The 14,949-nt window shown below is 33.7% G+C and overlaps 2 protein-coding genes and 1 pseudogene across 2 annotated transcripts; all 3 read right to left on the bottom strand.

Annotated features, from left to right (window-relative positions):
• Nucleotides 1-37: 37 nt before the first annotated feature.
• LOC143602148 (WAT1-related protein At1g25270-like) lies at nucleotides 38-6,587 on the bottom strand (annotated as a pseudogene).
• A 3,090-nt stretch (nucleotides 6,588-9,677) lies between these two features.
• On the bottom strand, nucleotides 9,678-12,528 carry LOC143602147 (uncharacterized). The gene is made up of 6 exons (XM_077079360.1): nucleotides 12,352-12,528; nucleotides 11,434-11,688; nucleotides 11,169-11,376; nucleotides 10,526-10,674; nucleotides 10,097-10,450; nucleotides 9,678-9,746 (listed from the first exon to the last, which is right to left on the bottom strand). Exons 1-6 carry the CDS (start codon nucleotides 12,526-12,528, stop codon nucleotides 9,678-9,680), a joined length of 1,212 nt encoding a protein of 403 aa, XP_076935475.1.
• Nucleotides 12,529-12,972: 444 nt separating this feature from the next.
• Nucleotides 12,973-14,010, bottom strand: LOC143602146 (uncharacterized). The gene is made up of 2 exons (XM_077079359.1): nucleotides 13,038-14,010; nucleotides 12,973-12,995 (listed from the first exon to the last, which is right to left on the bottom strand). The coding sequence occupies exons 1-2, from the start codon at nucleotides 14,008-14,010 to the stop codon at nucleotides 12,973-12,975; spliced, it is 996 nt and encodes a 331-aa protein (XP_076935474.1).
• Between the last annotated feature and the right edge of the window lie 939 nt (nucleotides 14,011-14,949).

The raw sequence follows: 14,949 nt of genomic DNA, 5'->3' as shown, positions 1-14,949 counted from the left end.
AAACCACAGGTACCAAAATTACACTTAACTCTTTCTTTTATAACAAATTTCTAGTCATATTAAACAAGATTTACCTTCCCAAGTGTAGACTTTCATTCAAGACCAAAGACCCAGCAATAGCCACAAGAATAGGCATAACAGGATTGAAAGCCGATACGAATAACGGCCCTCTCATTTGCACACACCATGTGACGAATGTAAATACTAATCCGGATCCTATCATGCCCTTACAAAATGTATAGTCAAGTTTAGTTATACAAACTCGTATTCTAAACAACGATAGTTAAAGTACCTACCGAATAAACTACCGTTAGTAGTCTAACATTCCAACCCATCTTCCAATCACCCCAATTTCTTTCGGTGCATAACGCGAACACCACTGCTTGAACCGCACCCATAACGGATGTGAGAAGCCGCAACAGAAAACGGGCAAGGGTACGTTTTGACCATATTTGCCTTGCTCATATAATAATACACAAATTAATATGAAATATGAAATCATTTGTTAGCCAAAATGCTTACAAAAACTTGATTGTTTGAAGTTTATATAACCTGAATGATTAGCCAGATGGAAAAACATAGGCAACTACCAATGGCTAATAAAGCACCCATGACTATATTGCTTGAATATTGAACCTGAGAACGATGATGGCCCATTCAAAAGGTTAATATTGGTTTTCCACAAGTGAAGGTTAACTCCCTTGTAAAAAGTCAGCAACATGGCTCCACCAACCCCTAAGGCAGTCCCTATGATCTTTGCTGCACCATGGCTTGTCTTCCAACCCAACTTTTCTAGTCTGAAAAATTAATTTACCAATCTTAGAATATTACTGTAACAAATTTATTTGGTCTATTTAATTTAAAATCTAATTTTGGAGGAAGAAAACGACTAAAGTGTTAGTCACACTTTCCCACTTAAAACAACTTTAGGAAATTGAGATTTGAGATAATCTATAACCAAGTCAGTGTTGTAAAACTCAATCAACTTGGCCCGACACTGTACTTACTACTGAGACATTTTTTTCAACTCGGCCTATATTACTTGAATTCGAATTGGTCTAGCGGTCAACTCGGACTAGACGGCAATTACTGACCAGATCATTTTTTTTATTAAAATGAAAGTTTTACTAAGTATAAAATCGATCATGCATGCCTCGCAATTTGTAAACAATTATTATGACAAGTTATTCTTAATCTTGTAAATTTTAAGATCAAAGGTTACATTGTTATCTATACTATATATAATGATGAGGACAATGACAATTTAAGATACTTGATTTTAAAAGTTTTACATATTTTAATACATATGATACATGCGTAAAAATAAAAAGGGGTAAATTTATATTTTAAACACAAATTGCCTATTTGCTTAAGTTCATTTGAAATCTATAAAAACAATTACAAATATGGTACTTCAACTTTACTTCAATTTTGTTTATTTAATGAATAGTTACAATTTTGATCATTCATGTTTACCCATTTTTTCCTCAATTTTATTTATTTATTTTTGTTTTCTTCATATATGTTTTACAAAAATATGATTAAAAGCCCGAACATACTAATTTAAACAACCTTTTTTTATGTTGAACATACTAATTTAAACAACCTTTTTTACGTTTCAACATAGTTGTTTTTTTTCAAAACAGATGAATAATTTAAAATGTATAAGTCATTAATAAATGAATATATACTTTAATGTACAAGTTTGTTAAAAGATAAATACTTACAATCTCATATTTCATATAATTACATATATAGCCCTTTATCTTTTTGATAAAAGCATAAACAAACTTATTTTAATTCAAAATTTAAGTAATACATACGACTTTGACCCCTCATATTTATTCAAATATTGCTCAACTTAAAATTTTTTTTCTTCTTATATATTTTACAAAAATATGATTAAAAGCACTCAAATTATATAAATATCAAAATAATGACAACTTGACTCGAGCTAGGTATGAAGTTCGAGTTGAGCTCGAGCTAGCCTTGGCTCGGCTAGACCTGGCCCGCTAACAATCTTTAAGTCTCGTTGTATTGTGCGGGCACCTAACTAGTATATTAAATGTTTGAGAAACCTAAATCTTTAAAAACTCATTATTATTAATTATTATGTTGCCTTAATTATTTATTAAATATTATTCATTAATATCCTTTAGAGTTAATGTTAACAACTAATTTTCGAATAATATTACTATTTAATAGCAATTATTACTTTATAATTAGTTTCAAACCCTAATTATTTATTGAAAATCCAAAATTTTAAGAAAGTTTGTTACCCGAAGCAAACAGCTTGAAGGAAGGTAATGGCAGGGATGAGATTGGTGGTAGCAGCCGCGAATGTTGCAGACGTCAAGGATAAGGCTTTTACATATAAGTTTTGTGCCAACGAAGCTCTGGAATATTAAGATCAGCTTTAGTTATTAAAAACACCAAATCAAGTACGCAATTAGCATATTTGCCAATAAAAATGTTTTAAAGTGATTAAAATAATACATTAATAGCAAATGTATTCAGGTTAGATTGTGATTGCTACATGATCAACTTTTTCAAGCACATTTTCTATTTTTAAAATGGTTTTTGCGGTCACGTTATTTGTAATATCCCAAAAATATATTTACACGTTTCATTTATCTTTGTCACAATAGTAAATTTATCTTTTATTAATTGTTTATTCTTTCATTAAAAAGTAGGATTTTATTAATAATAATAATTCAAATAGCAAACAAATGCATGTATGGTTTATTCTTTAGTAGGACATAACATCTAAGATTATTTTAAGCAAAAAAAAAAAAAAAATCACACACATCATAAATCTTATATATTTTTCTTGGTAGGTGAATCTGAACTCTGTGCCACTTAAATAAGAAAATACTTTAAATACAGTTTGACACCTTAAAACGAAAATACCATAACATTCAAATTATTAAAAAAGATGTAACATTACTAAAGTAATTAAAACATACCCAAATAAGCCACAACAAAAAGCTTGCATGAGTATCATCCATGTCAGCTTAGGCCTTTTCTTCCTGTGAAAAATCACTACCATATTATAATTTGGGAGGTTTTTAGAGCAGCACAATTTTTTAATGAGAACAAGCATAATAAAAAAAAAATCATTAGGTTTTTCACAATATATGTTGTGTATAATGTTACATCTAAAAGCAAGTCATGTGAATATTATAATATGTATTTATCACATATGGATGTACATATTATAATTAAAATAATAACATATGAATAAAAATTTGATTGATAATTTTTTTTTTGTGCATAACCTATGAATTTTTATTTAAAAAGCCTAAAGTTTATAAAATATGAACTAATGAACAAACCGTTAAATGATTTACATTTACTTTTATCAGAGTAGTTTGTATTCGGGATACATCTCACTCTTTAATATGAATTCTTAACAAAATATATTTAACTATCTTCATTGCAGTAACCGTCTTCAATGTATAGCATTGCAATCCTTCATAAACCAAAATATTGTGAAACCATTGCAAATAACACATTATATTTTACAAATAAATTTAAGATATAAATGGACAAAAAATAGAAGGGTTAAAATGATTTGTTGTCATTAAAATACCTCCATCAACTTGATCTCTATAGATTTTGATCTCAACCATTTAAATATCACAAATATTTTTTATCCTTCTTATATTTATGATCCTTTATAAGGTAAATGAACTCTTTACATCACAAATCAATATTTAGGAATATTCTTTATATGAATTAGTTTAGAATATGCACCCTCTCTTTCATTTTTTTTCACAATAATTTAACACGTTATCCCACAAGTTTGATAAAAAGAAAATAATAAAAATAAAAAAGGAAAAGGAAAAGAAAAACATAAAATTGTAGCAAATAACAAAATTTAAACAAAATATTACTGAAGAGACTAAGTTTAATTGTTTAGTCAGTAGCTTTGATAGTTAAAAATAAATTAAATATAATTTGATGATGTATTCAAGAACGTCATTAATAATTAGTTAATGAAGTAATTTTTTTTCCTTCACGTTTGTATCACTTTTCAGAGTTATTCTTTATCTTTAAAAATAAAGGAAATCATCCTCTATGTTAAAATTGTTTATAAGTTTCGTCCTTGCCACTAACTCTGATAGTTAAAAAGTTAAGTGAGTGTCAAGTTACAAAAATACCCTTAATAATACCAATTTTATTATTAATAATGTCAATAATACTTAATATCCTTTTTAATAAGTTATAATACTCATATACTAGGATATAGCCCGTGTAATACACGGGTGGTTAAAAAATATAACGAAAAAGTTAAGTTTAATAATATACGTAATAACATATATTTTATGGATTCATAAGATATAAATAATGATAAATAAAATTATAATTCATAAATATAAAAAAACTCATTTAATACAACATTTAAAGTTGCATTTGTAACTTTCTTATTAATTCTATAAATAATAGTGTTAATTGACATTCTAGTTATCTACTATAATTGAATGGCACGTGAAAAAATTGTTTTGTTTTAATAGTATATGTAGATTAAATATACACACATCATTATATATATTGTAAAATCTTCATCTTTCCAAACATAACCCTAGATCTGAAAACCTTCACGCCACCATCACAACCGCTCACCATCTTTGCCGAAACTCACACTGACACCATAGCGTTGATTAAAGCATCAATCACCATCACCACCTGCCACCACCCCAACCTACCCTTTCTTTTTCTAACCACTGCACCACCCCCAACAAACGTCGTCTTCGTTAAATTCTAACCCCCAAGTTGTTGTGTGAATCATATATAGTCAAAATATAGAGAGAATATGGAAGAGAGAGGTACAACCGACCACCACTATCATCGTTCACCTCCTTTGAGCAACCACTACCACCTGAAAAGTTTGACAGGCCACCATAATCCGACGAACCCCCATAATCTGGGAAACATCGTTGGTTGGAATCACTGAAGACGACTCTCAATTGAAGATGCAAGGTCATCATCAGAACCCACTGTCGTCGCCTCTGGCTAACCCACTCAAGCATTTGGCTTAACTACCAGAGATGCGTTGTAAAAACACCAATTCAAGATAACAAAATATATTTTTAAAAAAATAGATTAAAAAGACAAATTTACCCTAATAGGTAATGCTTATGACTGGATTTAACTAAAAAATCTAACCTCTATTAGTGAAAAGGACAAACAATGCAATGATTTTTTTTTAAAAAAAGTGAGTTTTGATATTTTTAAAAGTAAGCAACCAGTTAATATAGTAGGTGTTATTGACTAAAATTAGAAGAGAAAAGGTTTCAAAAAACACTATTCTAATAAATGGTTTTCTAACCAAACCAATTAAAAATAAACTTTTTCTATCCATACCTCTTAAATAAAAAACAAAAATGAAAAAACTCTGTTATTTATGGGCATCAATAAAACATTAACTACATAACATTAAATTTTGTGCAGTAGTTAGTAATTAAAGTGATGTATAAATTTTATGGGATCATTAATTATAGTGATGCAAAATTAATGAATCTTTTTATTAAATCACCTTTTAAAAAAAATCATCTGACAAGCCAAAATTTTATTATTATTATTATTATTATTATTATTATTATTATTACTAGAATATATCATGTATAATACATAGGTGATTAAAAAAATGTAAAAAAACATAAAATAAAATTTCATAATAGACATAATAGCATATCTTATGGACTCATAAAATATAAATAATGATAAATAAAAGTTTATAATTTATAAATATATAAAAAGCTCATTTAATACAACATTTAAAGTTATATTTGTAACTTTGTTAATAATTATATAAATAGTAATAGTATTAAAATTAAATAGCTTATTTGCTGTAAATTATAATTTTGGAAATTGTTGAGCTGGAATCATATGTAAATAGCTTAGTTAAATGTTATGTGGTTTCTATGTATTGCTTTAATATAGTAGTTAGATTATTATTATTATTATTATTATTATTATTGTTATTATTATTATAATTTTTTTGGTGGACCGCAAGGGGCTCCGTCCGTCCGGACTCGTGGTCGGTTCGGGCTACCTTTAGCCAATGGGGGTCGCGTACAAAGTACCCGACGTTACTTAGTTGATCGTTCTAAAAAAGAAATTATTATTTATTTATTTTTATTTTTTTAAACAGTGCTGAGCGACTTATAAACTCAATAAAATAGTATACAACTAACCAGAAACTACATATATGCATTGTAAGCACCATGAGGATACAAAATTACAAACCAACTTATTATTATTATTATTATTATTATTATTGTAAAAGTGATCAATTTATAATTTATTACATAACATAATCAATGAATATACATATTAATTTGTATTTATAAGTTATAATAGAAAACAAAAAAGAGTGAATCCATACCTTTCAACCAAGAGCGCGACTGGAACGATGAAGCCGATGAGAAAACAAACCGATAGGCAACAATAATCGAGAGAATCATGCCGTCGATGGCCGCAAGTTTATAAAGAACATTAATTCCGACACTTATCATCTGAACTGCCAACATCAGCAACACAGGCTTCAACGCATCATCACATATCTTCGTCATGTTGAGCATTTTTATAAACCCTTAAAAACCAGAAAAACATGCAAACAAGAAAACTGAATATGTTTGAGAGATTTAAAGTTGAGAGACCATGTGGTGTTTGTTCTTGAAAGAAGAATGTGCTGTATAAATGGTGGGCTTGGCGTATTATATATCACAAAACACCCTACCACTTTTGCCATTTGCCAACAATAACCCTCTATTTTAGAAGCAATATATCATTATATCTAAATTTGTTTTCTTCCTAAAATTATAATTACAGAAATTATGCATTCCTCATTGTTGCAACAAAAAATAGCCTTAACAGGAACTTCTATATCGCTAGCAGAAGTGTAAAAATGTAAAAATATTTGTAATTTACACAATTTTGTTGCAAAAAAATGTCTGGTTGTGACTAAAATTTGTTAAGAAATAAACTTCTAAAAACAAACATTCATTCGATAAGTTTAAAAAATAAATAACTTCCTGCCATATATATATATATATATATATATATATATATATATATATATATATATAGAGGGGTGGGTTAAAATAAAAAGAGATAGTTTTTTAGGAAGACTAGGAATAAATCATAACCATTGGATCATGTTAATCATTGGTTGAGATTTAAAATTAGCCAAAACCGGCATAGTTTCCTAGAATTACTCTTTCACCTTTATAACCGACATAGTTTCCTAGAATTGTTCTTTCACCATAATTTGTAATGCCACATGTCAAAAAATTATTGGTTCTTACCATTCCTAGAAAACTCATTATTATTATTTGAACCCTTTTCTATATATATATATATATATATATATATATATATATATATATATATATATATATATATATATATATATATAGGGGTGGATTAAAATAAAAAGAGATAATTTTCTAGAAAGAGTAAGAATAGATCATAGCCATTAGATCATGTTAATTAATGGTTGAGATTTAAATTTACCAAAAACCGACATAGTTTCCTATAATTACTCTTTCACCTTTATAATCGACATAGTTTCATAAAATTATTCTTTAACCATAGGTTATAATGTCACATGTCAAAAATCTATTAATTCTTACCATTGTTAGGAAACTCCTTATTCTTATTTGAACCCTTATATATATATATATATATATATATATATATAGGATGGATCTTGTGAGAAGTCCGAGAAGAGAATCTGAACCATTGATTTGTTTAATCAATGGTCAACAAAAGAAATGACGAATTCGTAAATACAAACATATGTTTATGACATATTTATAATTAAAAAGGGCGCATATGTCTTTTGTGATATAGCCCTTTTTTAAGCTAGACATTAATGCATTTAGCGGTTTCATTTTTTATGTTTAATCAGTGGTCATAGTGTCCTATATAATTTTTACTATTTTATTTCTTTCATTAAGCTAGACATTAATGTATGTGAAAATTTTATAATTGTAGATTATTAACATGATCCGCTATTTATTATATCTAGTCTAATATATATATATACATAAGAGTTTATTTGTACTGTGTAAGTGGTATTTAACGGTTTCATTTTTTTATGCTTAACCAGTGGTGATGAATTATTTTAATCTACTTATACTACCCTTTTATTTATTTAATTTAGTTTTTTCTTAAATTTCATTAATTATAATAAATGCAATACATTTTCAACCATTGATTAATAATCTAATGGTTGAGATCACTTCTAGCACTTCTCGCTATAAGCGTTACTTCTGAAATGAACCTAATCCTATATATCTATAATATATATAAACGAAAACGCTAAAATCCTACGTGTCGCGATATGGTCGCTCCCTCTTTTTATGGAAGCTACCAAATTGCTTGATTTTTTAAATGGAGGTCTCTCATTGATTTAACCCAAATTCATAGGTATGGGTCTTACCAAAAACAAATAGCTCTTAAACGGGTTATAACATCTCATTAAATTAAAATTAATCTTACCAATTATTTGATATGGAAATCCTATAAAATAGGGATATACTAAAATTTAATATCCAATTTAAAAATAAAAAGATATTAGTATCCGGTTTACAAAGTATTAACGATCAAACTCGTCCGAATGGAGATTGAGTACGAACGAGCGGCCAATTTTTTTGCAAGTAAAGTTCAACGGATAATCACAAATTCAAAACAAAGATAAACTAATTAACTGATAAAACCACAATGACTCAAAGTACACTACCCTCACCCCGCACATCAATTGTCCCAATTAAGTAAAAGTGCCACAAAAACCGAACAATGAGTCATAAAGTTAACGGAAAATCACGATTAAAACTTTGTATAAAAATAATATGTCAACATTCAAATCTCAACTTAAATAAATCACAAACACCTACAAACAAAATTTTCACTTTGCAATACCCAAACCAGCCCAACCATAAAAAACTAGTAACTTTGGAAAACCAAACCGAACCACCCGCAACCAATAATGCAACAAATAACTTCAAACCGACACAAACTGGCAAACCAAATATATATTCTAACTAAGTTCAAGCCAGTCATTAAAACCCACAAACTTACTTCAACAAACTAACAATTCCTCAAAAACCCAACAAACTAGTTTATAAAAATTACAAAAAAAAACTAACAAAACAAGGCTAAAAATACAAAACAAGTACAAATGGTGACAAGAAATCATACCTTAGAGCTTGAAATGCAAGAATTAAGAGGTAAAATTTTTTTGAAGTAAAGTGGTGAATGTGGCTTGAATGGTGAAGGATAAATGGAAATATATGGTGGGTTATGGTTGTTTGATGTTATATTAATGATTTTGAGGTTTGATTTGGTGAAAAATGGTGAAAAAATGATGAATTTGATGGTGGAATGATAGGGTTTTCGTGGGTATGGTATGAGGAGTGAAGGAGGGTTTGAAATTTGGGGAGGATGATATAATAATAATAATGAATAAAAAATAAAAAAAATTAAATCTGGTTATTCTCCCACCGCACTGCGTAACGGGCGGGTGATGACCCCGCAGCGCAGTGCTCCGGCCTATATATATATATATAATTTTATTTTTGAATTAGGGATTTTAATTTAAGGATTTGGTGATTAGAGGTTTTAGAGTGATTCAATTATTACGCGTAAGACTTACCTGGCGCTTTCCCTTACCTGGCCATTCCTCTTTTGATATCGGTAATGATTCCTCGAAACAACACGAATACAAATGCGATAATCTACAAAACATGGTTAGTGACGCAAAAACAAAAAAAGAGAGAAAATAAAAAAAATAAAAATTAAAGTACGAAAGAAAGTACAAACTCTACACTTTAGTATTCACTCAAGAACCACATGTGACAAATCAGTGCGATGGATCGAGAGGAGTTTCCTCCATCTCGATTGATTCTTCCGGTCCTCCAAGATAGTGCTTCAAACGATGACCGTTCACCTTCCAAGATGTTCCATCATCCGGATTCTAAAACTCTACCACTCCATACGGGAAAACTTATTTCACCAAATACGGTCCCGTCCACTTCGATCTCAACTTTCCTACAAACAACTTCAAACGAGAGTTAAATAATAATACCTTGTCGCCTTTCTTGAACTCTTTTACGCCTTTCAAACATCGATCTTGTAAAGCTTTCGTCTTTTCTTTGATGTTCAACGATCGAGAATATGCCGCATCCTGAAGCTCCTCCAACTCATGAATCTGAAAGTACCTTTTCCTCGCGGCCTCGGTAAGATCGATATTAATCGTCTTCAACGCCCAATAAGCACAATGCTCCAACTCCACCAGAAGATGACAAGACTTACCATAAACAAGCATAAACGGTGTAGTACCTAACGGAGTCTTGTATGCGGTTTGGAATGCCCACAACGCATCATCTAACTTCTCCGACCAATCCTTTCGACTAGCCCCAACCGTCTTCTCCAAAATCCTCTTCACCCCTCGATTTGCATTCTCGACTTGACCATTCGTTTGAGGGTGATAGGCAGTAGAGGTTCAATGAGTAACCCCATAACGAGCCAACGCTTTCTCCATCACGGCATTACAAAAATGGGTGCCCCAATCACTAATAATAGCTCTAGGAGTACCGAAACGAGTAAACAACTTCTTAAGAAACCTTACTACAACTCGTGCATCGTTTGTGGCCAACGTTTGGGCTTCCACCCACTTCGACACATAATCAATAGCCACCAAAATATACTTATTACCATTCGACATGGGAAACGGTCCCATGAAGTCGATGCTCCAAACATAAGAGATTTCAAGAATTGTATTGGGTTTTGAGGCATCTCAATTTTGGACGAAATATTACCAGTTCTTTGGCATGCATCACAAAGCTTCACAAACTCTTCAGCATCTTTAACAACTGTCGGCCAATAGAACCCACTATCAAGCACTTTCTGCGCGGTAGCATGCGCACCATGATGACCTCCAGTCAACCCTTCATGAACATGCTTGAGGATATCCCAACCTTCCTCTTTCGTCACACATCTCCTCAAAATTTGATCACCACCAATCTTGAACAAAAACGGGTCATCCCACACATACCTATTCACATCCCGGAAGAACTTCCTCTTTTGTTGCGTAGTCATACCCTCCAACACAAAACCATTAGCCAAATAATTAGCAAAATCAGTGAACCATGGCATACCTTGCTTCTCAGCCACAACAAAGTCGATCGATTCGTGAGGGAATGTATCTCTAATCTCCTCCTCATGCAACTCTTCTCTCCTCGGGTCCTCTAAACGGGATAAATGATCAGCCGTTATGTTTTCCGCACCCCTCTTATCTTTGATCTCGGTGTCAAACTTGGAAAGTAAAAGAATCCACTGTATAAGACGAGGCTTCGCATCTTTTTTCTAGAAAAGAAAATGCAACGCTGCATGATCGGTAAAAACGGTAGTCTTCGAAAGCACGAGATACGAGTAGAACTTGTCAAATGCGAAAACAACGGCTAAAAGCTCATTCTTGGTGGTGGTGTAGTTCTCTTGGGCATCATTCAACGTCATGTTAGCATAATAGATGGAGTGAAAATGTTTATCTTGCCTTTGCCCCAAAACCGCACCAACCGCATAATCGTTAGCATCGCACATGAGCTCGAACGTCAAACTCCAATCGGGAGAACAAAGAATGGGAGCACTTACGAGCTTTTCTTTCAAAAACGTGAACGCCTTCACACATTCATCATCAAAAACAAACGGTACGTCTTTCTCGAGGAGTCGGGTCATCGGGCGGGTAATTTTTGAAAAGTCTTTGATAAATCGCCGATAAAACCCTGCATGGCCCAAGAAACTACTAATCGCTTTCACGTTCGTCGGTGGAGGAAGTCTACTTATAGTATCAATCTTTTCCCGATCCACCTCAATACCATCTCTCGAGATCTTATGACCCAACACGATCCCTTCCATCACCATAAAATGGCATTTCACCCTATTTAACATCAACTTCGTTTCAATACACCTATTCAACATCTTCTCCAGATTAGTCAAACACTGATCGAAAGAATTACCGTAAATCGAAAAATCATCCATAAACACCTCCATGGACGTCTCTATCATATCTTGAAAGATGGCCACCATACAACGTTGAAAGGTAGCCGGAGCGTTACATAGTCCAAACGGTATGCGACGGTATGCAAACATGCCATAGGGACATGTAAAAGTCGTCTTCTCTTGGTCTTTTTGTGCAATGGGAATTTGAAAATAATGCAAAAAACCATCAAGAAAACAATAAAATTGCTGACCTACCAAACGCTCCAACATTTGATCAATAAACGGCAACGAAAAATGGTCCTTCTGGGTAGCATCATTCAAACGCCAATAATCAATACATACTCTCCATCCGGTAACCGTACGCGAAGGGATAAGCTCATTTTTCTCATTCATCACAACAGTCATACCTCCCTTCTTTGGGACAACTTGAGTCGGGCTCACCCATTGAGAATCGAAAATCTGGTAAGCCATCCCGGCATCCATCAACTTCAATATCTCTTTCTTTACCACCTCTGGCATATTCGGATTGAGACGTCTTTGTGGTTGCACCACCGGTTTGTACTCATCCTCCATTAGAATCCGGTGTGTGCAATAAGCGGGGCTAATACCTTGAATATCGGAAAGTCTTCATGCAATCGCCCCCTTATGTAGCCTCAACACTTCAATCAACTTCGTCTTTTGTTCTTCCGTCAGCTTGGATGACACAATAATGGGCAAGTTCGAGCCCTCATCAAGATACACATACTCCAAGTGTGACGGGAGCACCTTTAACTCTAACGGAACGGGTTTCTCCATGGGATCCGCCTCACTCTCACAACTGATCTTATTCACCTCTATTATCTCGAGCAACCCTGAAATATCAACCAACTCATCACAAACCGAATCGTTCTCACACGACTTATCCTCAACCAAATCATCACAATCAACCAAACCATTACTTCCCATGAGATGCATACCACAAATTTAATCAAAGCATTTATCCACACCTGCAACAAACGAGTTAATAAAATAAACCGACTAGCATGGACCACTGAAATCATCTTGATCACTCGGATGCTTCATCGATCTTGCGACATTATAAGTAACATTTTCATCAACAACCCGAAGCGTGATCTTCTCATCATACACATCTATCAGTGCCTTTGTAGTACGTAAGAACGGACGACCAAGAATAATGGGAACCTTTTCGTCAGCCTCCATGTCAAGCACCGTAAAATCAACCGGTAACACAAACTTATCCAGCTTCACTAGCAAATTCTTGATAATACCCCTTGGATACTTTACAGAACGATCGGCAAACAATAAGGACATGCGAGTGGGTGTAAGCTTGCCTAACTCCAACTTCTCGTACAAAGAATACGACATCAAATTTATACTCGCACCCAAATCTGCCAATGCATGGCCCATCGCATCACTACTAAACAAACACGGAATCGTAAACACACCCGGATCAGAAAAATTCTCGGGCACGCGGTTCAACACTACTTCTGAACAATCTCCCGTAAGGGGAATCGATGACACCTCCCCCAACCAATCTTTCCTCTTCAACAGGTCTTTCAGAAACTTCGCGTACTTCGGCATGTGTTGGAGGGCTTCAACGAACGGGAGATTAATCTTCAACTGTCGGAACATATCAAGAAAATGCCCATACTCCCGCGTGTATTTCTGGTGTTTCGCGCGAGCGGGATATGGGATACGAGAGTGGTCAATCACAGGTGATGGCCGTACTTCAACCGACTTCTTCACTACTAGCGGTGCAACTGGTGCGGTGTTCTGCACTTTTCCCGATACTTCCATCTTGATCTCTTCATCCATCACCTCCTTATATTCCACTTCAACCTCATTCCTTCGCACCTCGAGACCCAAAACCCTGCCGTTATGAGTAGTAATCGCCTTTATTTGAGCGGCCGAATTCTGTTGAGTAGAACCTGAAAACTGTCCCGGGGGTCTCTCATTCAATTGTTGGGCAATATCACCAATGGTCCATTGCATGTCGAGCATAGCTGATTGTTGATTCTTCTAAAGTAGATCATGATCGGCAAGAGTCTTTTGAGTGACTTGATCTCTATTAAGGATTTGCTGCAACATTTCTTCCAATATTCCCATACTACCACTCGAATCTTTCCCATTACCCGAACTTTGCTCATTAGAACTTCCACTGTTATACCGACCTTGATTTCGGTTATAGGGAGCTTGGAAACCAGGTGGCCCACCGGGCGGGCGCCAATTTGAGTTGCCTTGCCCTTGGTTCTGATTCTGATTCTGATTCTGATTCTTATAGTTGTTCCAGTTCTGATTGTTTTTGTTGTAAGCATTAAAGAACCTGTTTTGACCAGCCACAAAATCAACTTCTTGATTGTTCATCAACAGACACTCCAAGGTACCATAACCACCCCTACACATCTCACACTTATCCACCTTAGTCTTTAACTCTTTTATCTCTTGGGTGATATTCTCCAAAGCAGCAGCCATACCAGTATCCAGATTAATCTGGTGTACACCTCGAGAAGATGAGGATGTACTAGTGACGGGATTGGAATTCCCGCCCCGTGGCTTCTTCACGTACTCCGATGGCGCAAAACTTTTAAACATCTCGTTACACTCGGTCACATTCTTCTTGTCCATCAGATTACCCCCAGCAGCTGTGTCAAACCTTTCTTGAGCCTCATAAGTAAGCCCACTGTAAAACTTCTCAACAAGTGCCCAAGGTGTGAGACCATGTTGTGAACAACGTGATAGCAAATTCTGAAAACGCTCCCAAGCTTGGTAATATGCCTCATCCCGCTCCATGTGAAAGGAGTGGATCTGATCACGGAGGCGAGAGGCCTTAGCAGGTGGAAAGTACTTCTTGATGAATGCATTGCGAAGCGCCTCCCATGTGGTGAATGATCCAGCGGGTTGCGAATCGATCCTGGTGGCGGCACGACCCGAAAGTGTAAA

This window comes from Bidens hawaiensis, unplaced genomic scaffold (assembly GCF_021521415.1).
Source record: "Bidens hawaiensis isolate Kalapana, Puna unplaced genomic scaffold, B.hawaiensis_p1.1 tig00058022_1, whole genome shotgun sequence".
Lineage (NCBI taxonomy): Eukaryota > Viridiplantae > Streptophyta > Magnoliopsida > Asterales > Asteraceae > Bidens > Bidens hawaiensis.
The sequence above is the reverse complement of the archived record's forward strand: the minus strand, read 5'-3'. Positions and strand labels throughout refer to the sequence as shown.

Excerpts from the sequence above, each read along its gene's own strand:
- LOC143602147 (XM_077079360.1), bottom strand. The coding sequence starts at position 12,528 with ATGCCAGAGGTGGTAAAGAAAGAGATATTGAAGTTGATGGATGCCGGG. Across the intron at positions 11,689-12,351 it reads GTACGGTTACCGGATGGAGA|GCGTTCACGTTTTTGAAAGA; the intron begins GTATGTATTGAT and ends GAATGTGTGAAG. Across the intron at positions 10,675-11,168 it reads TGTTGTGGCTGAGAAGCAAG|CCCAAACGTTGGCCACAAAC; the intron begins GTATGCCATGGT and ends AGTGGGTGGAAG.
- LOC143602146 (XM_077079359.1), bottom strand. The coding sequence starts at position 14,010 with ATGCTCGACATGCAATGGACCATTGGTGATATTGCCCAACAATTGAAT. Across the intron at positions 12,996-13,037 it reads TGATCAAGATGATTTCAGTG|GTGTGGATAAATGCTTTGAT; the intron begins GTCCATGCTAGT and ends CGTTTGTTGCAG.